Source organism: Thalassophryne amazonica, chromosome 22 (genome assembly GCF_902500255.1).
Source record: "Thalassophryne amazonica chromosome 22, fThaAma1.1, whole genome shotgun sequence".
Classification (NCBI taxonomy): domain Eukaryota; kingdom Metazoa; phylum Chordata; class Actinopteri; order Batrachoidiformes; family Batrachoididae; genus Thalassophryne; species Thalassophryne amazonica.
In genome coordinates, this window is record NC_047124.1 from 24,143,518 (window position 1) to 24,170,534 (window position 27,017).

General features: G+C 40.3%; 2 protein-coding genes across 2 annotated transcripts in view; both read left to right on the forward strand.

Annotated features, from left to right (window-relative positions):
• The window catches only part of nampt1 (nicotinamide phosphoribosyltransferase 1), a 41,229-nt gene extending 31,846 nt beyond the window's left edge, over positions 1-9,383 (forward strand). The window contains exons 10-13 of the mRNA XM_034163040.1: positions 1,394-1,528; positions 1,670-1,804; positions 2,170-2,179; positions 7,934-9,383. Coding sequence (XP_034018931.1) covers positions 1,394-1,528; positions 1,670-1,783 — 249 coding nt within the window. The 3' untranslated portion in view covers positions 1,784-1,804; positions 2,170-2,179; positions 7,934-9,383. The remainder of the gene's footprint in view (positions 1-1,393; positions 1,529-1,669; positions 1,805-2,169; positions 2,180-7,933) is intronic.
• Positions 9,384-10,055: 672 nt separating this feature from the next.
• On the forward strand, positions 10,056-25,401 carry sypl1 (synaptophysin-like 1). Its single transcript, XM_034163374.1, has 5 exons — positions 10,056-10,250; positions 19,044-19,162; positions 21,638-21,842; positions 21,958-22,149; positions 25,048-25,401. The coding sequence occupies exons 1-5, from the start codon at positions 10,179-10,181 to the stop codon at positions 25,177-25,179; spliced, it is 720 nt and encodes a 239-aa protein (XP_034019265.1). The 5' UTR covers positions 10,056-10,178; the 3' UTR covers positions 25,180-25,401.
• The last annotated feature ends 1,616 nt before the right edge of the window (positions 25,402-27,017 follow it).

The following is a 27,017-nucleotide window of genomic DNA, read 5'->3' on the forward strand; positions in this document are numbered from 1 at the left end:
TTGCATAATTGTGTCCTCGCTGTGGCTTGACTTCTATGTCATGAGTGGAAAGTTGTAACGTAAATGAGTACAATTTATTTTTTTCTACTAACGTAACTCTCACTCTGTAAATATATGGACTTTCCATTCATCCTTAAAATTATGCTTAAAATACACCATTTGGTATCTACATTTTCAAAATGTTTTCTCAGGGAAGTATTTTAAGTATGAACAGAAAATCAAACCTTTTTTAAAATTTCTGCTCATCGTTTTTTACCAGGAGCAAGAAACAGTCTGTATTTAATCTTTTGTATTTGAAAAGATTTCTGTTGATTCTTAGGACGTGATCGCAAAAGAATTTCTATAAAAGGTAGCTGTGAACAGCTTATGATTTGACTGTTTGAAAAAAAAAAAAAAAAAAAATTCAGTGAAACTTCACACAGTGGCAGCACACCATATGAAGATGTGCACCAAGGAAAATTATTCAGGTCTCACCAGGCCTCAGCCTCCGGTGCTGAGAAATGAAGCCAACACAGAAGTGTCAACACCTGCAGTTCCTTGAATGTCTGGCTGAGGCTGCCTACAAAGTGAGTCAGTTCCCACAGACCTCCACGTTAAAATGTCTAACATACATAAAATTAGAAATAAATATGTTTTTTTTAGCCAGTCTGCTCTGTGAGTGCCTGCTCCCTTCAGATCTCAGTAGCTAAGCAGAGTAGGTTCTGGTTGGTACTTTACCAGGTAAAACTGGAAATGAGTGAGGAAGGTCATCTGGTGTAAAGTAAATTGTGCCAAACCCTAATGTGGGTTTGTGCTGGATCTGCTGTGGTGACTTGGACCAAAAAATGCTGACAGCTGAAAGGAAAACAACCAAAAAAAAAAGTCTCTTTAGCTGGTAGCTAGTTTACTGATTCCTGACAACTGTGCTGGAGTGAGTCCAGGGCAGAGCAAGAAGTCTGTTCTCCAGTATTTCTGTCAAGTGAAAATTTAGCATTTAATTTCGATGTTAGCTCCATTGGTGCTGGATCTTGGAGAGATTGTCTCTGCAATTACTCCACAGTTACTGGGGCAATATTTTTAATACCCACATCCAAGCCATTGCCCAGTCCAAAAAAATGTGTTTATGAAATACCAAAACCAAACCAAGGTTAGCCTGTTAGCTTTAGCTTGTTTGGGAACTGAGATGGGGTGTGTTCGGGCTTTATCTGTCCTACCCAGGTCATACTGATATCGCTCATGCTCCACACATGTCAGTTATATGTACATAGATGGACTTACGTGCTCGCAGCTTGTGTAACAGGACGTATCCACTGATCAGACCTCTAATTTGAGTGACGGATGTCTCGTAAGTGATGGCGACTTCACCTTTCTGTTGTTTGAACCACCTGTTTTGTGTTTTTGTGTTGTGGAGCAGATGAACGTTTTCAAAGACCCCGTAGCAGATCCCAACAAGAGGTCAAAGAAGGGTCGCCTGTCCCTGCATCGGACGCAGAGCGGAGACTTCGTCACACTGGAAGAAGGGAAGGGGGATCTGGAGGAGTACGGCGAAGTGAGTGGCACCCAGTTCGGTTCCCATAAATACTTTCCAGTTGATCAGAGGATGGGATTCCAGCAATTTGTTGTACTTCCTCACTGAGGTATTTTTTGTAACCGCTTTGCCGCTAATGTGTGAAATGTCATTTTTCTGCAGGACTTGTTGCACACAGTGTTTAGGAACGGGAAGATTGTGAAGACGTACACATTTGATGACGTCAGAGACAATGCCAAGCTCAAAGAGAGTGAGCTTGAAGAGCTGCTGCAGTGAGTGCAGCACCATGTAACCTCCACCACCCCACCCACCCAAAAAAAAACCTAACATCACTCCTCATTATACCTTTTGACCTCCATCGTGACCCCAGAAGATGGAGGTATTGTGCACTGCTGATAGACTTGGAGTCCCAAAGCCCCAATGTTCCTCAAAATCTGTGACTTCCTTAAAAGTTCACGGAACTTCACCCTCTGTTCCAAATGGTTGTCGGTTCGACTGTTGAATTAGAGTTTTGGGATCGTTGCTCACCTCTGGCCGACGGCAAATAGGCGGCGAGAGAGAGGAGAGAACGAGCGGAGAAGGTATTCACGGATAAACCATGCGTTCACATCGTCTCTCCGCTAATGTTGCACCAGCGGGCTTGGGCGCATCTCAGCGTAAGGATTCCAACACGTCGGCCGGCTTTTTCCCACAAGAAGAAAGGAATGAGCTTGCGGCGGTGTGAACACATGGCAAGTCGACAGTGAGAACGATGAGGAGTTGGAGCCACGCCCACCACAATTACCGTTCCCGTTTATTGTGTACAGAGCTGTTTAGAAAAGAAAAGAAAAAAACATGTCTGAAACTGCTTAGCTTTGTCGTTTTAATGTGAAGGAAGAAACTAAATAATCCTGGTGTGGTGAGACGCACTGATAACATTCACTGAAACCTGCTGCTGCGTTACTTCCCAAAAAAACAGTCAGATAATGATAAAGCTTCCGTACGTGCGCTAAAGTGGAACAACACATTTCACAGCTGTTCCTTTTTGCTTGCTTCCACTACGCACACAGAGAAGTTTACGAAGTGCGACCAGACAGCCGGGAGGCGGGAAAAATGTTATCGTGCGTCTCTGAAGGGTTATAAAATAACCGCTGACACTATGTGACAGTGTACTTGCATCATAAAGGCCCAAAAAGTGATGTGACAAAATGGATTGCGTGAAAGGAAGATGAGATAGCAACGTGATAAATGTCATGACGTTTTAAAGGGTTTTTCCTTCTTTTTAAATGTGAACACCCTTAAATAAACCACGCACAGTCTGGACCAGAAGTATTTGGACAATTCCACTTTGAAATGTGCTTGTATTGGACAAAAATAGCACGTAATCCGTTTAGGAATTTAGTCACTTTTTCGTACACATTCCCTCTTATGTTCAGGGGCCATAACTAAATATAAGGATTGTTAATACACATCATCACTTTTATAGCCAGAGTGCATACGAGAATATTAAACAAATATTGAATATGAATATATAAAGTCCTTCAGTATACTGTCGTATACTCATTTAACCACTTAAAGCCAAAAGTCAACACTTCAAGTACATCTTGATTGTGCCTTTTTAAAATAAAACAAACTCAAATGTGGTGCACAGAGGCGACATTCAAAAAGAAATGGATTCACTGTCCAAATATTTATGGACCTGACTCTGGAATTTGGAAACCGAGTTGGTATCAGTAAAATGTAAGACTTTGGGTTGCCAATCGTTCTGTATAAGAGTTAATGTAAAGATCGCGGGAATTGTCTCCGCTGTAATGAAGACAATGTGATTCTGCGAGTATCCAGGTTGGCGTATGTGACTGAATTACATGTTCAGTTTAAGGTGTGCGTGTGCTGGTGGTTTATAGTTTTTATTTTTCCTTAAGTCTATGTGTGTAATATTCCTCTCTGTAAGTGTTCGTGTTGATCGGAGGGAGCTTTTTTTATTTACTGGACTTTTTATTTTATTTTATTTTATTTTTTTGTTCCTGAGGGGGAACTGCAGCAATGTGACAAACCGGCGATGATGCTTTTGCGGTTTTTCTTCAACGTAAAAGTGACAGAGGAGGCAGGAAAAGCCAGACACGGCAACTGAAAGTCATCACGCGAGGTGCTGTTTCCAATTATCGCCGGAAATGCTGCCCTCGCTATCACTGCCTTAACTTGTGAAAAAAGTTTGACAGAGGTGGCGCCGGAAAAGTGTGACCCTGAGCGGGTTGCGCTCATGTTTGCATTTGGTAATTATTGGCGTAATTTTGGTCTTGTTCAAACGTTGATGCCTTTAGAACTTGATTATTGGCGCGTTCCGTGCGTCACTCCTCATATGGTTTGTCATCGCATTGCTGAATTTGCCTTTCCAGAGTGAAGGATTTTTATTTATTTATTTATATTTTTTGTGTGTGTGTGGAACTAGATTGGCGTTGGTGACATCACAGGAAACAGTTTGACAGGGTCATGATTGCAGTGTTGGGTGTAATTTTATTTACACACAGAAAATGGAAAGTGCTGCACTTTCCATTGTGCTCCCCTTTTTCACACACTGAAGTCGACTAATGTTCCTTTTATGCTCACAAAAAAGGTTATTTTCCCCAATTTTGTTAACAGATTAGTTAAAATTTGCAGATGAGCACTTTATCTTGGCCCGGCTGGTGATGTGGCACATCAAGGTGCTGATTAAACAGCAAAAAGTGATGCACTTTTCCTCTGATTTATGTTGTATTGGGTAATTTTGAGATTTTGTGTGTGTGTGTTGGGGGGGAGCCAAGTCATTTGAAGATGTCACTCTGTGCTCTGACACCTTATGGAGAGTTGTAGACTTGTCACCCCCCCCCCCCCCCCCCCCCCCCCCCCATGATCTTCATGGCTTATATTCTACCAGCGAGGACGTATGGCGGTGAAGGGAGTGTAGAAGAAGTTGGATCTGGCAGAAATGAGAATGTTGACATGTGAATATGTGAAGTTAGAAAGACGGACAGAATAAACCAAAATGAGAGTCAGGAAAAAAGCTAAGATGAAGTGCTCACTTGCAATTTAAAAAAAAAAAAAAATTTGTGAACAAAATTTGAGCGATTGAAGCTTTTTGTGTGGGTAGAAAAAAGATTGCCCCCCCCCCCAAAAAAAAATCGAGGCATGGAAAATGGATACAAAAATGAGTGTTGCATTTATGTTTCTGTAGAGTGTATTTGTGTGCTGCTGTAGGAGGAAAAGTGTCTGAACTCTTGGCAGCTGTTTATTCCATTCATGTTAAGTTCTCTCGAGCCCACTGTAGGGGGCGCACTGTTGTTATTGCCTTATTTTGCAGAGACTTGCAGTCAGCTGTAAGTCCAGTTGCATCGTAACTGGTGCCGTGTCCATCCCACTGGTTTTCCTTCTGAAATGGCGTGCGGCAGTATGCTTCAGTATTCCCATGTTCCACGTGTTTGACATGACGGTCACTAAACATCCGATTGCCGTCATCACATTTGTGTTTCTTGGTTATTTTATTTGTCTGGCTGCAGTCGATAAGCAGGTAAGCGGAGACATCGCTCCCAGTTGGCAGTGCTGTAAGCTGTCCCGCTAAGATCGCTAACGGAAACATCCGATGTAGTATCCAACGCCGCTTTGTTTCCAAGCCTTCATGATCACACGTCCAAAATTGGATAAACTTGCGCAGCTTTCTCGAAGACATTATTCGCTGGGTGAATGGGACCCAAAGTTCGGCTGACGAAAAAAAAAAAACGCACTGGATGTTGGCGACGCCATACATGCTGGGTCGATTTTGTGTATGTGCGATAGGAATCAATCAACATTTATTTCTAAAGCTCTTTACAGCAGCTCGACTGTGTCCAAAGTGCTTTACAGTAAAATCAAAGATCAAGAATTCACAAAAATAAAATAAAACAGCACATTAAAAACAAAACCTGTCACAGCGCCACAAAAGTCAGGTTAAATACGGAAATCTTAAGCTTTGATTTTTAAAGGGCTGGGTGAGAAATAGTGCATAAATCAGGAGGTAACTTGTTCCCCATTCTGGGTTCAGCTACTGCAAAAGCACTAACACCCCAGAGTTTATATTTTGACCTCAGAACATCTAAGTAAAGTTGACCAGACGCCCGTGAGGAGAGCTAAAATTTAAGAAAAGTACGAAGGTGCAAGACCATTAATAGCTTAAAAAACAAACAAATATTAAAATCAATTTTAAAATGAACTGGAAGCCAGTGGAGTGAGTAAAGTACAGACGTAATGTGCTCACTTCTGGAAGGGTTCGTTAAAAGATGAGCTGCAACATTTTGCACAAGTTGGTGTGCAAGAGAAGACTGGTTAACACCAGCATAAAGTACATCACAGTAATCAAGTCTGGAGCTAATGAAAGCATGAACAACCGTATGAAGATCACATCTACTGAAAAAGGGCTTTACTTTCACCATAAGATGTAAACACATCTGTTGATCGGACCTCAAAGAGCTGTCAAGTATCAGATCATCTGCATAACAACAAATGGACAGGTTGTGCTTGGGTATGATTGACCCCCAACTGCAACATGTCCAAGGAAAATAGAATAGGGCCAAGAATAGAACCCTGTGGCACTCCACAACAGAGAGCAGTTGATGACGAGAGGTCACCAATCATAATGGGAAAACCTCAGCCAAACACAATTTAAACCACTTAAGTACAGTACCATGAATGCCAACAAGTTGCTCTAACTGGGAATCAAGTACTGTGTGATCCATAGTGTCAAAGGGTGCTGTGAGATCCAACAGAACCAGCACAGCAGGATTCCCTGCATCAACAGAGTGATTTCATTATGTACTTTTTAAAAGTGCTGACTCAGTGTTGTCATGATCTAAATTCATTAGAATTTTTCAAGAATGTGATTTGTCACATCCATGAAAGCAAGACTTTAGAAGTAGAAAAGGCCTCAGTGTAACTTGGGATGTCACCAACCCCCGTCTGGTGTTTCAGATCACCCTGCTCAAACAGCCAGTCGGGCTGATTTACAAAAAGTAGTGAAGCACATACTGACTTTTTTTTTTATTATTTCATCCAGCGGAAGTATGACTGTCATTGTTTATCCCATCTGTCTTGGAACAACGTAATTTTCCTCTTTTTTGTGACTTAAAGGGGTGCATTTTATTGGAACTTTGATTTTACTATTTTGATACTGTCTTGGTTCTTACCTCAGAGAAATATTATTTTGTATGACCAAGGAGAAAAAATATGCCAGAAATATTGCAGTAAATCGATATTTACAAATGACGTGGCCATACTGCCTTCTCACTTGTACATAATGCTAGTTTGACTGCAGAGGGGGCAGGTTACAGACAAACACTAGATATGTTATTTTTGTCTGACCATTTTTGTACCAGTAGAAGATCCAAAACTGCTTGACTGAACTGGCAGTTTGACTGTTTGACTGTCGAGCTTTTAGCGTCTGTGTGAATGCCTTGTGTGTAATGGATAAAATGTCTCTCTTTTTTTTTCTTTTTTTTTTTTTGCTTTCTGTGGATGTTGTCATCTATGTATATGTTGGTTACCCCAAAACAACTGATATTTTAACTAACATAACTTGCTATATTGTCACTGATATATTGATTAAAAATGCCACCCTGACGGTTTGAAGTTTTGCTTGTTGAATTTTGTATGTGGTTAAGATGATCTTTCATGATATATATAATATATATATACTGTAAAGTTTATTACCCAAGACTGTTTCCTTCCCTTGGAGCCACAGTTAAGCCAAATTTATGTAACTCGGTAGCCACACAGAGTTCTCTGCGTCGTTGCAAACTCCCTTAGAGTCCTTCTCCGTAGCCTGACGTGCACCTCCCAAAAATTGTAACTACACATCCAGACCATGGAGACCGCACGGGCTGCGATTGGTCCGCTAACGACGACATTTCCAGAATCTCACTTCCGGTTTTACAACCAAGGGCTTTCATGATTATTGATGTTATGGGATAGTAGGCCATTCTTCAGGAAAGTCGTTGTGCCCCCTACTGTTGTGGCAGTGAATTGCATTGCGACGCCCACCAATGCGTATACCCCGACTGAGAACTTGGAAAGGTTGACAATAGCGATGACGCGATTGCGTGGCCATGGACTTACGGAGTAGTAGAAACATGAAAAAGCCTGTCGTGGTTTTCATTCATTTTCTGCCACTTGTCCATGTCACAGTGGCAGCAGACTAAGCAGCTCAGCCCACGCTTCCATATCCTCTGTCATGTCCTCTAACTCTTTCTAGGGGATTCCCAAGGTGTTCCCAAGTCAACTGGGAGATATGATTCCTCCAGCATGTCCTGGGTCTTCCCCGGGGCGTCCTCCCAGTTGGACATGTCTAGAAAACCTCCCTAGGGAGATGACCACGCGGCATGCCCAAACCACCTCAGCTGGCAGCTCGCGATGTGAAGAAGCAGCAGTTCTACAACTCATCAGGCTTCTCAACCTGTCCAGGAGTCTAAGCCCAGTTCTATCATCTGCAAAAACCAGAGATGCAACTGGACACCCTCGGTTTCCAGAGTGCAGAGCTTTAGAATTGAAAACCTGTGCTTTGAATGTTGAATGTTACCTGTCAATGAGCGGATTGAAAGATGATTCAAACACTCACTGGGTGTTGACGTCTCTCATCTCAGTTTTGAGTTTGCAGTGTGCCATGTCTTGTTGAGGGAGACCTTTTATTTGCAGCATCACTCTGTGATTGATGACCACCCATGGGTGCCACTTTATTGGTCATGGGCGACATCAATGACAGGCTTAGAGGACTGCATTGGTCTACATGGATCTGCTAACCGTGGTGAAAATGGTTTAATGCTCTTCGACTTTGCAAAAAGGTGGCGGCTGTGAGTTTTCCTGGCAGTAGATTGACCATGTTGTTATGGGGAAACTGCTGGAGAATACTGTAGGGTTTCCAGAACTGCCTAGTATGAGAATGCTAACCAGAGACCTTTTTGACTTCCCCAAGGATTCCGTTGAATCTGGCTACTGCTTGCTCAGTGCCCAAGGTTAAATTTGGCCAGACTTCTCAGGAATTGGCGTGCAGTCTGGCTGGAGGGCTTGCAGACATGGGCACATGTGGTAGTCCAAATGGAATGTGGGCGTTCTTCCACAACCATATCTTGAAAGGTTTGTATCGGAGTCACTAGTGTCCATAGGAGGAGGTGTTGCACATTTGAGGATGTCATTTAGAAGTATCGTAATGCATGGCCCGGAGCTGAGAAAACCAGCTGTGATCGCCCTGGAGCCATTTATTGGAGGAATCTGTCACTGGGCAATTCACTATCTGAGGGCTAGTGACCCTCAACCTGCTTACAGAAGAATCAAAGCACTTTCTGTGAAAACCTCAAAAGTACTATGATGGTGACTGTGTAAGTGGAAATCCTTCGTTTACAAAATAGAATTTGCGTTTGAAAATATTGCACTGATTTTAAACACTTAAAATTAAGCAATTATGTCAGAATGATTGCTTCAAAAGACTAAGTCATGCAGTTGTTTGAGGAATAGTTTTTGTACAACTCAAAACGCCGATGGTGGCAGCTTATTGATAATGAGCATTGATTCATAATAAAGATTTCACTGTTCATTTGTGTATATGTGTATATGTATATATGTGTATGTATGTATGTGTATGTGTGTATATATGTATGTGTGTGTGTGTAATATTAAGCTACTGCATCCTGTTAAGGGCTGTAAGGGGTAAGCTGGATCAGATCCAAGACAGAGGTGAGAGGCAAAGTCCATGGACGGGCTATTTGCTGTTTTAAAAACAAGAAATGTCACTTTTAAACACTTAAACAAGTGAAATACAAAAAAAAAAAGCAATTTAGAAAATGATGGTGTCAAAACACTGTTTTCTGCAGCTCAAAAACAGTGGCATCTTATGGTTAAAGAGGATTCATTTATAGGAAACATTTGCTGTTCATTTTTTTTAGGTTCTAACCTAATTGTATGACATGGTGTCTTCCACATCCCCCCCACTCCCCAATAAAGATTTTCTGGTTCCGCCCCTGTCCAAGACCCTAAATGGATCCACAGCTTCATCCTTGACAAGGAATCTGCAAATAATATGTAAAACAAACACCTCAAAGGACCACCGGAGGATTTAAAACTCCGTTTGTTGCGCATTGAGGTAACTGTTGTGGGTTAAATCTCCTCTTTTTGCTTTTAGGTTTGATGGTCAAACGGGGGGGAGTTTATGAACCAAACCTTCCTCCCACTACGCAGACATCATGGACAGATTATACATTTATAGCCATTTCCTGTAAGACGATCGTGTGACTGTTTTAAAACCAAAAGCACTCACTTTCCGCTCACCTCTTCGACTGTTGCATCGTTTTGCGCATTTTACGAAGCGCCAAAGCGCTGCACTAAAAAAAAAAAAAAAACATTTTACCAATAAAATTACTTTAAAACACCACGAAACTACAGTGTTTTTCCTCTCTTCTTTTTCTTTTGTTTCTTTCACCCCCATAATGTTTAATGATGCTTGTTTGCTGTTTGGCGCAAAAGACTTTGACCAGCCTTTTTTTTTTTCTCCCCTTTTTTCCTCTCGGCGTTGGCCGTAAAAACCACGTCACCTTGTCAAACTACTCCCCTCTTTTTTCTTTTTCTTTTTTTTTTTCTTCCTTCTCTGGCTCCCCCAGTCCACAGTTGCTATCGAGGATAAAGTGACTTTTTTGGGATTATGATGACCGGTTTTCGCCTCAGTTTGTCGCCGCTGAAGGAGCCGCTGGGCTTCGTTAAACTGGTGGAGTGGGTAAGTTATCGTGTCACAGCTGATCCTTATTTTCCAATCACCATTTTGAGGAAAAAGTCACTAATCCTCTGGCGACAAAAAAAAAAGAAACCAGAAGGCGTTTGGATTTTTCGCATCGCGCTCTTTGAATGAAATCTTTAAAGTGCTTTCGTCAGCAAATCTCGGTGACTCAACGACATTCATTTCTATCCGTAATTTAGTCTTTGCTCATTTTTTATTTTGTATTTTTGTACTTATGTCTATTACTTCACGGCATTGTGTTCTATGTTTGCTATAAAAAGAAAACTTGTGCAAAGACTGTCACCAAGGGCGTAGCGAGGGGTGGGCTGTCGGTTCAACGCCCCCTCAAGCAGCTGCTTTTGGAAAAAGTCACTGGGGGTTTCCAGTACCCTCCAAATTACATAAAGGGGTGAATCCAAAATATGCTTAATGGAAATGTGTTTTTGGGAGAAAAAAGTTTACATGCGCGTAAACTGGTTTTTCAGCCAATTTTGAAAAAGCTTTATTTTGAAAAGGTGTTGACTATCTGTACATAGCCTTATTCATAAAGTGAAATTCTATTGGTATGTAGCGTTTGTCTTATTGATCAATATAGGATACGTATTTGTACGTATATTTATTGATATGTAGATTCCAGAATTACATTGACCGCTAAGCCTAACCATAACAAAGCTGCGCTATGTACAAGCATAATTTGGAATTATTAATACAGCTACATACGAATAGCTACTTATTTTTGAAAAATGTAAAAGAAACACTTTTTTCCACTATTACGGGTCACATGGCATTCTAAAATATACTAAAGTATACCTCTGGATGGAGTAAGATGGAAACCCTTTGAACAATTTAAAAGGTTACATTATGCCAATACTGGATAAACAAACAAACAAACGGCTATATTTAGCGTGACCGTTCCATTGCCATATCTATTGGAATCACAGTTCTAGCGAGAGCGTCACGAGAATGACAGTTGTTGTGAGAACAGAACCCAGCAGTCACATTCCATCGTATCGCTATTCTGCTTCAACATTGTGAACATATTGCTAAACTTTTGCGCAAGTCTATAATGGTAATCCAGGTACAGTTAAGTAAAAATGTAGATGAGTGCAGTCAGCTTCTGTAGGTAATAACTTAAAAACGATAAATGCTGTTGTCTTATAATTTGGCATGTTAAAAGAGTATGTCATGAGGATGAAGTGGGATTACTGGAGTGCACTATAGACATGTACTGTTGGTGTTTGGCTGTAAATTATTAATTAGACTATCCTCTGCAGCATATAAACAGAAATATGAATTGAATATTGTATAGATAAGCTCTGTAAAGAAGGCCATCATCAATAGGCCTTGGATGATACTTATCTTCCAATACAATGTGTATCACAGCATTTGGGTGGCATTTCAATGTGTTTTACGATACATAAGAAATATGACAGCATTTAAATTTCATATTACAATATTGTGATATTTATTTTTTTGCTTTTCATAATGCTCGATTATGGGGAAAGTTAATTAATACACTTCTAGATGCTGTATGTCATAATATTTGGAAAAATAATGTATTTTTGTCAGGTTAACCATATTGCATTATTACATAATTAATACTGCAGTAATTAAAACACTTTTTGAAGTAGACTTGGTTGCAGGAAAAGTTCAGTAAAGGCTACAAAATAGTTATAACACTGAATATACAATTTCAGATCATTTTTCTACATTTTAAAACATGAGGATGGTAAATAAACCAGTTGTTTTCAAAACGTGTTCATTTGCATTTAAATATTTAGTTAATGTTTGAAAATGCTTACAACACTAAATAACTAAATGATTACTTTTGAAAATTAAATGGTTTGAAAGACTAAAAGAAGCAGTTCCAGAAAATGATTAATTACATTGAAATACTCGAAATACTAAATAAATCACCTCCCTTCCAAGAATGACTTTTTCAGTTTTTCTAAATACTTGAGACACTAAATAAAAAGACTGCTTTACCTGTTGTCAGAAAATGATTCAGAGTAGTGAGTTAAAACACTAAATTAACCAGCTCTTCCTGAAAATGATTGTTTCAAACCAATTCGCGAACCGGTTGCTTCACATAATGAAACAGCGTTATTTGAATGTAAGAATTTTTAAAGGCTAAATGAACCAGCTTCGTATTGCATTGAGCAGTAAATGAAACAACTGCTTCAGTTTTTTGCTGCTTGAACAGTAAATGAACAAGTTGCCCTTTTACAGTAATGTTTCTGTTTTGAAATGCTTGAAACACTAAATGGAACAGTGTGCCTCAGAAATGTTGTCTTTTTTGTTGTTTGTTTGTTTGATTTTGTTTTAAGGACACTTAAAACACTGTGAAACAAATGATTCAGGCTTTTGAAACTTCCAAAACTGAATGAAGTTATTGGTGTAGAATTTGAATCCTTTTCAAAACATTCCAGAGGCGAACAGTCTTTTACCGGCCAGTTATTCTCCGCTGCACATATGACTCCCTGTTACACATTAATGCATCTCTTACAATAATTTACCTCTAGGAAAAAAAAATGGCATAAAATTGGCACATTACGCATATTGCACACAGTTATAGTTTGTCTGAGGAAATGACACGTTTCCTATGGACCAACCGTACATTAATCAGTGCTGCTCAGCGTGTCAGGGGTCAGAGGAATCGAGCGCGGTAACGCGGTTCAGCTACAGTTTGTCTCAGCTGTTCTGATTTCTCATCCTACCATCACAGAGTAAAGTCATCTGATTCAGGGCGAGACTTTGTTTGGCACAGACACTGTGCTCGCTTTGTGTTTCCCTCGCTTGGAAAAATTTCTGGTTCGTTGCAACACAGCAGGGGCGTTTCCAGAATTTTATTTGTTTGGTGGGGGGGGGGGCGGTTGTTGATGGCCATCTGTCCACTAGATGTTGTCGCCACAGTGTTTCAAGCATTTTGAAACAGTGACTCATTTTCTGAAGCAGACAGTTCTTTGAAGCCTTTTGACAAAACAAATCATTTTCTGAGAAAATTTTGTTTCAAAACAGTGAGCGACTTTCTCAAGGGAATATTTGAGCAGCCATGTATACGGAATCACTTCCAGATGCAAGTGCGTCATTTAGTAGGGGTGTGAATCGCTTACTGTGTCACAATTCGATTCCGATTCATTGGGTCACAATTTCACTCAAAATTTTCGATTTTAAATCAATTCAGTACATGTAGCTGCTAATTTTAGGATCAAGTCAAGTGTGCTGCAGTGTGCTAGTAATAGCGCGTGATGGTATGATATACCTTGGCTCAGTTGTCTGCATCATAAATCTGAAGCTTTCATTTTTGACAACATTGTAGGGGTGCAGGTGTTTTGAATGTTTTTGCACGTTGGGAATTGGTTGAAAGTTTGTTAAAGTGATGCCGTGTTTGCTGGGCAGCTGCTAGCATTAGCAGCTGCGGCTGCTCCATTTCTTTCAGTTCGTAGTGTTGACGTGTTAAACGCGCTCAATGCTTGACCATCATTTTGCATTGCTTGCACATAGAGTTGGTCAATCAAACTCCTTCTTATCCGGGACATTGTAGAATCCAAATTGCAGCAAAACACTTCCTTTTAACTTTGGTGGTGTGGGTTGAACTTCTTGCATTTGTTGCTCCTCCATGCTAACGGCGATCCGAGCTAATTCACTAACAGACTCTTGTGTGAAAGCCTAGAGGGATGTGCAACAGCAATTCCACATTTACGACAGTGAGGAGAAACTGGTTGAAACCCAGACATGATTTTAAAAATCAATTTTTGAAAGGTTTGATTCATTAAGGAATAAGAATCGCGCATCTGGCGTGAATCGATTTCCCCCCAACACTATCATTTAGCATTTTGATTTAAAAAAACAGTGATGCATTTTGAAACACAGAGTTCATCTCTGAAACAGTTGTTTTCTTTTCCCGTTTTAAATCGTAAATGAAACAATTCTTTCACACAATGATTTGCTTATTTCAATTAAAACAAATAAAATGGCATCGGAGGCGTACACGCTTGTAATCACCTTTGTTTTTTTTGTTTTTTGTTCCATGTTAGCACGGTGCATTAAAAGCTTCACCTAATCTGATTTTGATCAAACATGGCCTCGTGGTTATGAAGGATCGATTAGTGACCAAGGTCAGAAGTGTAAAGGTCAAATTTCTGGCCTTGTTCTAATATATAAAATAGTTATTGGATATTTTAATATTTGAGAACTGGACCATTTAAAAGCCCATGTAACATTTTCTCGACACACCTGATACTTTGAACTGTGGGTGTGGGCATTTTGTTATAGTTTCATTTCGTGTTTCAAACCAGTGAATCACAGTCTGAGAGTTTCAGATGATGCACTTGGTGAATTTGGTTGAATGTTCCGTGTGGATTATTTTGGGGGAAGGTTGAAGCTTGAACCCACACCCCTTAGATACACTTGTGCATTATAATTTCCACGCACATATGCGCAGTTGTAATTTTGCTGCTTCTGCACAGTGGACGTGATAATGTGAAAATAAATGTTTTTTCAGGTTGATTCCTGCAACTAAATGGACAGAAATAAAGCTGGTTTTCTTCACATGTGGATGCTTCAGCTGCTCCAGCAGCAGCACTAAACAGTCAGCAGAGATCGCAGAGCCAGATACAGAGTGGATTTATAAGGCTGCAAGGCATTTTGGGAATGTGATGAATAGTAACCGTTTCTTCTGGTTTAGTCTGTTTTTGGATTTGAGGCAGCATAAAGTGTGTCTAACCAGAGACGGCGAGCCTGGTGTCCTCGTGCTTCTGTAGGAGGTCGAGCTGGAAAATGGAGCCGCGCTCTGCTGGTTTTGACATTTGGTCGAACCGCGCTGAGCTCAGCGCATTTAGCGCTTAGGAAGTGATCCAGTGACGCTAGATGTTGTCTAAGGAGGAAGGCCCAGTCGGTTTTTACGTGAAATTACAGCAGATTTGTTTTTCTAGTCATCAGATCAGGAAGAAGTAGTGGTGATGCGCTTCATCACAGCCCGTTCAACCCCACATCTCTAAAAAATGTGGTGCATCATGCACAGAGAAACACGCCAGGTGACCAAATTGTCGACCTTGACGCCCCCTCACAATGCAGCTGATGCTCCTTATCTAAAGCCAGCTTGACACTTGCACAAATTTGATCCCCGCACTGGCACGCAGTCTCCTGTGCCAATGAGTAAACCGTGCGAGGCTGCGTGCCAGTGCGCAAAGAAAATTTTGAAGTGTTCAAAATTTCTGGCACGCATAAATTTTGTGTGCCACTTGCGCAAACTAGTTGTGAACATTGCGCAACTGATTCGCACACACTGCATGCCGATGCATGTCATTGCACGCAGAGCCTCGCCAAGTTTACAGCGAGTTTACTCATTGGCACGCAAGATTGCGTGGCACGCAAATTTCTGGCACACATAAATTTCATGTGCCACTTGCATGAACTAGTTGTGAACATTGCGCAACCAATTCGCAAACACTGCGTGCCGATGCTTGTCATTGTGCGCAGAGCCTCGTGCAATTTACGAGTTTACTCATTGGCGCGCAAGATTGCGTGGCATGCAAATTTTTGGCACTCATAAATTTTGTGTGCCACTTGCACGAACTAGTCATGAATGTTGCGCATCCTATTTGGAAATGCTGCGTGTCAATGCGTACGTATCATTGCGCAGACCTTGCACAGTTTACTATGAGTTTACTCATTGGCGCGCAAGATTGTGTGGCACGCAAATTTCTGGCACACATAAATTTCATGTGCCACTTGCATGAACTAGTTGTGAACATTGCGCAACCAATTCGCAAACACTGTGTGCCGATGCGTGTCATTGTGTGCAGAGCCTCACGCAATTTACGAGTTTAGTCATTGGCGCGCAAGATTGCGTGGCACGCAAATTTTTGGAACTCATAAATTTTGTGTGCCACTTGCACGAACTAGTCATGAGATGTTGCGCATCCTATTTGGAAATGCTGCGTGTCAGTGCGTACGTATCATTGCGTGCAGAGCCTTGCACAGTTTACTAAGAGTTTACTCACTGACACGCAAGATTGCATGGCAGTGAGTGGATAAAATTCATGCGTCAAGGTGGCTTTAGTCTCCTTACGTAACCCTTCATTTTATACAAAGTCGTCCCAGTGGTATTCAAGGATCTTCCAAAGAGACGTGGTGCCAAAGACATGCACCTTAGGTCACTGGTTAGCGTCATGAAAAATTTTTTTTGGTCAGTTATTTCAGAATGTGAAAATTTTATATATGCTAGCCTCATTACATATAAACTAAAATTTTTGAAGTGTTTTTTTTAACTTAAGTCATTTTAAATTTTCTGTTACATTGTAGGATTGTTACTTTTCCAGAAATTTAGTTGTCAATACAATACTTTTGAAATTACACAATTCTCATTGCCAAAAAACAATACAGTGGTTTACAGTAGTAATAATAATAACAATACAAGTGCATTAAAAAAATTACATATACACACTATTTTACATATACACTAAATGTTTCAGTTTTTTTATTTTATATCAATGATTTTGATTTTTGATGTCTGGTGGTAAGATTGTGGTAATATATCTTTTATGTATATATATATATATTACCTCCTTATATGTTTCCTCTTCCCTCAACATAGAAACTCTAGTTAAACCATAAACAGCATACAGGCCTAGAACTCCAACAGATTATTAGCTTTAACAACTCACAACAAGACAAATCTTCACTATTGGGAAGTGGAAACTGAATTTAGGAATGGGATACAAGGAGACCACTTGGCGGCCTACGCCAAGATTATATAAATTCATCTCCTGTAAAGAAATTTCGATGCCACGTCGAAATTTGTCTACAAGCCAACAAATCATTAAATGCAACAATAAATCAAGCTCATGGTGTTCATGACTGGTCTTTTCTTTTTTCTTTTTTTTTTTTTTTTTTGGCAAAGTCTGCGGGTTGAACAGTTTATTTTTGGACAATAAAATAGTCCTGTAATTATTTCCAGGAAGAGTTCAATTTTTATGCTCGCTGCGTTTGCCGTAAATCATAATATAGAGAGATTGTCCTTTTTAATTTCAAATGGATTTTTGCATAACTTGTTGAAAAATTGGAGTCAGTGCTGGAATAATTACCAAGACTTTTTTTTTTTTAGTTGATCCGGTAAAATGGCATGCAAGAAATGTTTAAATCATATTCTCAAACTGCAAAGAAGAACATTGTTATCTTTGGAGTCGATGTGATCATCTTGGTGAAAAGGCACAATGGCATTTTGGGGTGGATTGTTAAACCATTTAGTCAGTCGTAAACGTCAGTTCGTAAACTTGATCACAACATTTTGATGGAAACACGCTTCTGACATCATGACGGGATTGGCAACCATGAAATTTTTAATATAACGTTTCAGAAATTAATACAGCTGAGCCAAATTTATATAATTAGAATATTTAAAAAATTGTCCAACATTATTAAGTTTAAAAAAATAAAAGAACTGAATGCCTTGAATTGTTTTTGCCTTGTGCTTGTTTTTTTACTGTCTAATTTACTGGCTTTAGTCTTGTTTGAGCCTAAATGGAGATACAACTCTAGCGGAACGGTTTGTAACAGCTAGTAACGGGACAGCGCTCGGAGTTAATTTTCGTCAGTCATTCAGAAATACAGACAGTAGGTAAATTTGTTTGGAGTAATCGGGTCTCAAGAACAGAGAGTGACTGTGCAAAAAAGAGGCAAGTGAGGGAAGCCACCAAGGAAGACATAACTGCTCTGTAGGAGTTATAGGATTCTGCGGGTGTGATTGGAGAAACTGGACAGTCACCGCTACATTCAGCTTCATTGTAACATCAGAGATGGACTTTGTTAGAAAACAGACCAGGGCCCCATTGCACGAAAGTAGGATAAGGGATTAAGACTCAATTTATCCATGATCCAGTTGCACAAAAGTGGGAAAGTGGAAAATAGGATATGTTATGGCATAAGACAGCATGGAGATCTATTCTGTGGAGCAGTGCCAGGATCTATTTAATCCTGTGAAACCAAATTGTGAATCGGATGCAAATTGTAAATTATCCGCGGACTATGAATTACAAAACGTGAATACTGAAAAATATCTCCTGAAACATGAACGCACATCTCCCAAAATGTGAATTTCTTCACGATGTGGTGTCCTGTCTGTGCTTGGCTGAGGAGCCAATAGAGCCAGCTACCATTTCTTGGATTATGACTGCACTTTGCGCCACCCCTCAACTCACGCGTGTTACCGTTTGACAGATGTAACACCCCAGTCAAACTCCCCATTTGCCACTGAGCCTGGAGCGGGTCTCGCCCAGCAGGGCCAGGTGCTTGACACCAGAAGCGTAAAACTGAAATGTATGTCATGAATGATATTCACATTTTGTGGGCTACAGAAGCCTATAACGCCTTTAGAATTGTCCCAAGTGCTTTGATGGCTTCCCTCACTAGTCTCCTTGTTGCCCACTCAGATTTACCATACAATATCCTACTATTTGTATTTCTTAATAAATGATGTGTGTAAATGATATCCAAGACATACTCGGTGACTTGGAAATTGTTCATGTGTTCATCTGTTTTCTTGTCTCATATGGTCTTTTTCTTGTTTTTCACCAAGTTTGGGCATTTTATAAAGTACACCGATTGTACAAAGTCACTTCATTACATTGTTATTTCTGGATGTATTTTAAATACCGATTTTAAATTTCAGGGGTCCCAATTATTCTGACTATGACTATACTTTTTAATTTTGGTAATCTTCCCCAAAACTAAGGTTTTTCCTCACGTCACTCATCAGTTTCCTTAAATTTCTCTCTCTCTTTGTCCAAACAGCTCACGGCCATATTTGCTTTCGGAACCTGTGGAGGATTCTCCGGGAGAAACATCGTCTCCATTTTCTGTGGCGATGGCACCAATGAAACATTCGCCACCAACTTTCAATACCCGTTTCGGTGAGTCTTTGTTCGGTTTGAAATGGGGCTCATCTCGAGTCAGTTTATGGGTTTGAGAAACTACTCCAGCACAGATGAATAAAAATACAACTGGAAAACAGCAAATGACACAAAGGCTAAAGCCACCTTGACACTTGCACGACTTTTGGCTCCGCACTGCTGCACAATACGTCGTGGCAGTGGCTGTCATTACAACCCCTGGCAAAAATTATGGAATCACCGGCCTCGGAGGATGTTCATTCAGTTGTTTAATTTTGTAGAAAAAAAGCAGATCACAGACATGACACAAAACTAAAGTCATTTCAAATGGCAACTTTCTGGCTTTAAGAAACACTATAAGAAATCAGGAAATATAATTGTGGCAGTCAGTAACGGTTACTTTTTTAGACCAAGCAGAGGGAAAAAAATATGGAATCACTCAATTCTGAGGAAAAAAATGATGGAATCATGAAAAACAAAAGAACGCTCCAACACATCACTAGTATTTTGTTGCTCCACCTCTGGCTTTTATAACAGCTTGCAGTCTCTGAGGCATGGACTTAATGAGTGACAAACAGTACTCTTCATCAATCTGGCTCCAACTTTCTCTGATTGCTGTTGCCAGATCAGCTTTGCAGGTTGGAGCCTTGTCATGGACCATTTTCTTCAACTTCCACCAAAGAGTTTCAATTGGATTAAGATCCGGACTATTTTCAGGCCATGACATTGACCCTATGTGTCTTTTTGCAAGGAATGTTTTCACAGTTTTTGCTCTATGGCAAGATGCATTATCATCTTGAAAAATGATTTCATCATCCCCAAACATCCTTTCAATTGATGGGATAAGAAAAGTGTCCAAAATATCAACATAAACTTGTGCATTTATTGATGATGTAATGACAGCCATCTCCCCAGTGCCTTTACCTGACATGCAGCCCCATATCATCAATGACTGTGGAAATTTACATGTTCTCTTCAGGCAGTCATCTTTATAAATCTCATTGGAACGGCACCAAACAAAAGTTCCAGCATCATCACCTTGCCCAATGCAGATTTGAGATTCATCACTGAATATGACTTTCATCCAGTCATCCACAGTCCACGATTGCTTTTCCTTAGCCCATTGTAACCTTGTTTTTTTCTGTTTAGGTGTTAATGATGGCTTTCGTTTAGCTTTTCTGTATGTAAATCCCATTTCCTTTAGGCGGTTTCTTACAATTTGATCACAGACGTTGACTCCAGTTTCCTCCCATTCGTTCCTCATTTGTTTTGTTGTGCATTTTCGATTTTTGAGACATATTGCTTTAAGTTTTCTGTCTTGACGCTTTGATGTCTTCCTTGGTCTACCAGTATGTTTGCCTTTAACAACCTTCCCATGTTGTTTGTATTTGGTCCAGAGTTTAGACACAGCTGACTGTGAACAACCAACATCTTTTGCAACATTGCGTGATGATTTACCCTCTTTTAAGAGTTTGATAATCCTCTCCTTTGTTTCAATTGACATCTCTCGTGTTGGAGCCATGATTCATGTCAGTCCACTTGGTGCAACAGCTCTCCAAGGTGTGTTCACTCCTTTTTAGATGCAGACTAACGAGCAGATCTGATTTGATGCAGGTGTTAGTTTTGGGGATGAAAATTTACAGGGTGATTCCATAATTTATTCCTCAGAATTGAGTGATTCCATATTTTTTTTTCCTCTGCTTGGTCTAAAAAAGTAACCGTTACTGACTGCCACAATTATTTTTCCTGATTTCTTATAGTGTTTCTTAAAGCCAGAAAGTTGCCATTTGAAATGACTTTAGTTTTGTGTCATGTCTGTGATCTGCTTTTTTTCTACAAAATTAAACAACTGAATGAACATCCTCTGAGGCCAGTGATAATTATTGCCAGGGGTTGTAGAAAGCTGCCTTGACACCCACACAAATGTGATACCTGCACTGGCACGCAAGATTGCCAATGAGTAAACCTGTTGTAAAATGTGCAAAAACTGTGTGAGGCCCTGCGCGCAGTGACACGCAGTGTTTGCACAATATTCATGACTACTTCATGCAAATGGCACGAAACTTATGTGTGCCAGAAATTTTGAACATTTCAAAATTTCCTTGTGCACTGGCACGCAGCCCTGCAGGTTTACGAAAAATTTCCGCACAGTTTATGATGAGTTTACTCATTGGCACGCAGTCTTACGTGCCAATGAGTAAACCTGTCGTAAACTGTTGTAAAATGTGCGTAAACTGTGCGAGGCCCTGGGAGCAGTGACACGCAGTGTTTGCGCTATGTTCACGACTACTTCATGCAAGTGCCACGAAATTTACGCAGCCTCGCACGGTTTACACAAAATTTGTGCACGGTTTATGACGAGTTTACTCATTGGCACACAAGATTGCGCACCAATGCGGGGATCATATTTGTGCGTGTGTCAAAGTGGCTTAAGTTTAAACATAAATAAACGCTAGTAAATGATTATTTCAGTGGCGTATCGTGAACTATGTGCAGATTAAACCAGGTCCCACTCATCGATGGAAACACCACGATTTGTAACCACTCTGTTGCGACGACACACATGGCGGGAGACTACGCCTCCTCAGTGGAGTTCTTTGTGGGCGTGGCAGTTGTGTGCTTCCTGTACTGCATGGCGGCGCTGTTGGTCTATTTGGGCTATATGCACCTCTACAAGGACTCCGACTTTGGTCCTATTTTTGTAAGTATTGATTGTGTCGCTGCTGTAGCAGTCCGTCTCTGTGTGCAGTGACATCACTTCCTGTCACTGGTACTTTAACGGTAGCCATCTGTGCGTCTGATATGGTCATTTCCAGGACTTTCTGGTCACAGCAGCCTTGGTCTTCTTGTGGCTGGTCTGCTCGTCCGCCTGGGCTAAAGGGCTACAAAACGTCAAGGATGCGACAAACACCGATGGCATCAGTACCACGCTGACACTCTGCAAACAGACCAACATCACCTGTGAGGTCACAGACTACGCCAGCATGCGTTCCCTGAATATCTCTGTGGTGAGAAGAAATCCACATTTTCACAATGACACACCTTTATAAAAAAAGAAAAACTGTAACCTCATCCTAATGGTTGATTTAAGCCTTAAATCTAACTAGCATGATGTGAACGTGCACAGTAGGTGCACAGCGGGATGCGCGATGTCAAGTCAGGCAAATTAAAGAGGTCACCCTACAGATTTTTTTTTTATTTTGTTGCCTGAGATGAAAAAACATCTTACGCGGTTCTCATCTTCCATGACGAATCCTCAAGAGAGCTCCGTCTCATAATAGTAGTAGATTGTAGGGCAGACGATAGGTGATGACATCACACATGGAATTTACCGTCATCCTCTTATTGAAAACAAGAGAACATCTGGTTGACCATCTGCTGCTTACAGCCACCATGTGACTGCAGAGTTATTGTTCGTTTAATTGTTGTTTTTTTGTCCTATCGCTTATTTCAGTAGTACTATATTTTACGGACTATACGTCACGGTTTGTGTTTTTAACTAGTTTGAGAGGTCCTGTGACTTATATTCTGCTGCAACTTGTATATGGAAAAATGTTGCAATATCATCTATGACCACAAGATGGCACTGTGTACAAGTGTGACAAGATGGTCATGAATACTGAATGATGTAATGTCATTAACATTCTAGTGTAGAAGAAGCAGAAATGGCAGAAGAAGAAGCAGCAGCAATAGTAGTAGTATAAGAAGGAAAAACATTATTTGTTTTTGAAGAAAATGAAAATGTTTTCAAATTACAAGACCATGCTCTGGAGTAAAAGAGGGTTTGTAAAGTGTATATTACTTGGGACAGCACTTGTTTGGACTGTGTGAGACAACAAGAACAGCTATTGTTAGAGTCCTGTGCCTAACTTGAAAAACACTCCGTTACATATTTTACAAAAGTTTTCAAACAGCTACCTCACATACGAACGCTTGTTCAGTGGCCTAAAGAAGTAGTTTACTTACATTTTGTGCCCTTTACAATAATATTAATTAGTTCGTTAGTTTCTGATGACTAAACTAATGTTTGGATTATCAATAAATGTCGAGATTTCAAACGTTTAATTGCATTGCACATTGACCTCACGTATGATTGTCTGTTCACTGGTGACAAGAAGCAGTTTGCTCATGTTTTGCACCTTGGACTAGCACTAATTAGCTTATTAGCTTGTGCTACTTCGAGCAATAAATAAATAAGACCCTGATTAAATTAATTTTGGGTTGGGTTGGCATCAGATTTGTTAAATAAATTAAACTGATACTCTGGTGAAACTTGTATATGTTTTTTCCTCTTAATGGGGCATTTATTTGTTTATTTATTGGATAGCTGCAGCTTATACTCCAGTGTGACTTATAGTCTGGAAAATACGGTAATCAGTCATCACGCTCGTGGGAATGCTTGTAGTCTTCGCATCCTAATATAATTTTTGTGCAGTACATACATTTGTTTGTTGAAGTAGTACTAATCACGAGTAATGAAGTTGAAGTGGAAGCTCCAGTTTAAAAATACAACAGCAATAATGATGATAATAATTGTGGCAATCCTTCGGTGGTGAGGAAGATCGTTTCTTGTACCTATTCAAGATATCAACATCCATGGTCGATCTGGAGATGCCTGGGCATGGGTTCTTTTAACATGGGAATTCCATTGCACACCGACAAACACACAGTCCAAGACAGATCATTAGCCTGGTGCGATAGCTGGGAATCCGAGACAATCTGAGGACCTCCTGGACCCTTCATCTGCCTTCACAGCCGTTGGGTTACAGGCCATCACCTCCTCCACCTGATCCACCATTGAGGACTTCTTGTTTACCCAGAGCCCCATTAGCCAACTTGTGTTTTGGGTTCCTGTTGGGCCTTAATAGTTACTGTAGCGGCCACAGGTTCCCACCATATTTCGCCTCAACAGTCAATCCTCTACTTAATCCGTTACCCAAGGTGTCATGTTGTGGGCGAGGGGTTGGATTTTGACATCCGACAATGATGATGATAATAATAATGATAATGTACCTGTAACTAAATGAACCTGTTCACTAATTTTTCTCCACTCAAATAGAACTACTCGCCAATTTGAAAAGTTCAGACACGTGAAACCAAATTAACTGGACCAAACCTATGAAAAGCCGAACCTTGATACAGACCTCGTTCCAGACTGTCAGGTGTGAAAATGCCCAAAATTAAAGTTTTTTTGGGGGGTTTTGCCAACTTGTTCTGGTCTATAGTGTAGAAATTATTATTTTTGCTTGTTTGTTTATATATATATATATATATATATATATATGTATGTATGTATGTATGTATGTATGTATGTATGTATATAATTTGAACAGAATTAACAGAAGCCCTCATGGATGGACGGGCAGAAAAGATCTCTCCATCTGCCCGGTTTGAAAATTCTTTATTACTTATTTCACTCGTCAAGTTCCACTGATCGACTCTACAATTTGCTTCCCTCAATTGCCTGCTTTGACTCCGAGTCTCAAATCCAGTCTGTCGGCTGTCAAAACAGGAGACGTTGTCCTCATATAATTTTATGTCGACAATGAAAGTGTCTCGTCGCCCTCTCACATAAATCACTGTTGTATCGGAGCGCGGCGGAGAGCTGGATCAGCCTGAGTTGCTGTCATGAAACACGGAGCACGATGTGACGTGTGGCTCGTTATTTTGTGGAAGTTCTCTTGAGAAATGTTGCACGTCTTTGCTGTGAATTTGGAAAGTGCCGAAACATTCAGTGTCACAGCGAGGCCCCAAAAGAAGCCGTGATGTCTTCTGGTGAAAATCGGCAAGGTCATGTTCAGAAGTGGGATCAACCAAACCCCCTTTTACACCCTATTTCAATATCACAGTTCTTGTCTAGTATTTGACTGGTTTTTATTATTTGTGGTCTAATCCTGTTCTTCCAGGTGTTGGGCTTCCTTAACATGTTCATCTGGGCGGGGAACGCCTGGTTTGTGTACAAGGAGACGCGCTGGCACTCCCAGAAATTCTCGAACCAAGCTGGACCCGGACGGCAAACAGCTCCCGCCCCTATATAGCACATTCGTCAGCTCACACACTCATCCACATCAGCCGTCCATCTGTCTGCTCCCATCTCGTGACTCAAACCCCATTTTTCAACAGTTCCATCTGCCTACCAGAAGGTGGCGGAATTTCCACAGTTGACCCACAGTCGTGTGTTTGTCTTTGCTGTTTTGTGTTGCTTTGATGGTATACGTACTTATTATTTTTTGTCAGTGTTGCCATATCCACTCATTATAAGCAGCACTGTAAAAATATAGAATTGGGAGGGAAGGGGGGGGGCTTGTTCTCCACATCTTAATAACAATGACCAGAATAATTTTGAGACATCAAATAATCAGTTGGAGCGCCTCTCTCACCGAGCGCAAACCTCCGTCAACACTCGTTTCCAATTCTACAAAATTTTACCTTAGAAAACTTTTCAAGTTCAAATTCCTGTTATAAGTGGCTTTTCATAAACTTAAATTCCAAAAGTATAGATCAAAAAGGCTTTTCGATGTTAAAATAAAATATCCGCTAAATTTGCAATACGGACAGATGTGGATCATCTTGGCCTATTTATTGAGAGCGTCAGTTTGAACCTCATAATCACAAGTGAGAGTGATTGAGGCACTTTTGATTGAGATATAATGCAAAATGTCCACCAAATGGGCTTTTCAATGTTAAATTCAAATGTCTACAAAATCCACAATCTGGATCAGATCTGGATCAAACTTTGTCAGGCCATTGTGAGTGCCAGTCTGCACCTCACTTTCAAACATGAGAGCTATTGGGGCACCTTTTGATTAAGATATAATGTAAAATATACATTAAATGGGGTTTTCAATGTTAAATTTAAATGGCCACAAAATCTGTAATCCCGATCAGATCCAGATCAAACTTTGTCAGTCGATATAGGATACCATCCTACATAACACTTTCAAATATGAAAGAAATTTGGTCTTTTTTGACAGAGTTATGAGTTTTTAAAATTCGTTCAACGTTAAAAGATAGGGATTTTGTCAAGATATTTCCTGACTTTGACATATGACCTTGAAAATTGAATCAGTTCTTGCCTATTGGGATATGATTCCTCTGTAAAAATTGGATAACGATATATGAAAAACTGTGGATTCCAGGCTGTTCACAAGCAAACGGATGAAAACATAACCTCCGCCCAACTTCGTTGGTGGAGTTAAATATCTCCACCTTCAGTCAGTCACACCCTACAATGATGTAATCAATCATGTAATGTTTTATGTTTTATTGGGTACGTATTGTTGGTTATAGGATGGCAAGTTGTTGAGCCGTCCATTGGTCGAAATCCTGGCAGGTGCTTCTCAAAGTCGGTCACGAGTTGCCTAGTTTCTAGGCATTAATCTAGAATTAATCTCTTGCGTTCTGCCTTTCACTATCGTTAAAAGGACGTAAATATCTGGTTTGGCGTTTTGACAAGCTGCAGTGGTGGAATTTTCCGTTGTCTTTTCGTTGAGTAGGATAGAACATCTGGTTTGTCACACATCACCTACATTTGAATGCAACGTAACGCAGATCAGTGATACAAGTGATACATTATTTTAAAACCATTTCAGGTCTTTAGGAAATCATGCCTGTTGCTTTAAATGGAAAGAAGCTGCTACTTGCTCCGCCCCATCTCCAGAGGGTAGGAGGAGCCGTTATAAATTAGTCATGTAGTTTCTTCATGCGCAGACACAAACTGTGTTACATTTATTATATTTAACTGTAGGTTAAAAGATAACCAGACGTCAGTTTTGCACAATATGACCCCTTTAATTCCTGCAAATCCGTTGTACAAATGTCAAGGACATAGCAAATGATGAACATGTCCGCTGTTATTGTGACAAACATTTATTCT

Excerpts from the sequence above, each read along its gene's own strand:
- sypl1 (XM_034163374.1), top strand. The coding sequence starts at position 10,179 with ATGATGACCGGTTTTCGCCTCAGTTTGTCGCCGCTGAAGGAGCCGCTG. Across the intron at positions 10,251-19,043 it reads TCGTTAAACTGGTGGAGTGG|CTCACGGCCATATTTGCTTT; the intron begins GTAAGTTATCGT and ends TTGTCCAAACAG. Across the intron at positions 21,843-21,957 it reads CCGACTTTGGTCCTATTTTT|GACTTTCTGGTCACAGCAGC; the intron begins GTAAGTATTGAT and ends GGTCATTTCCAG.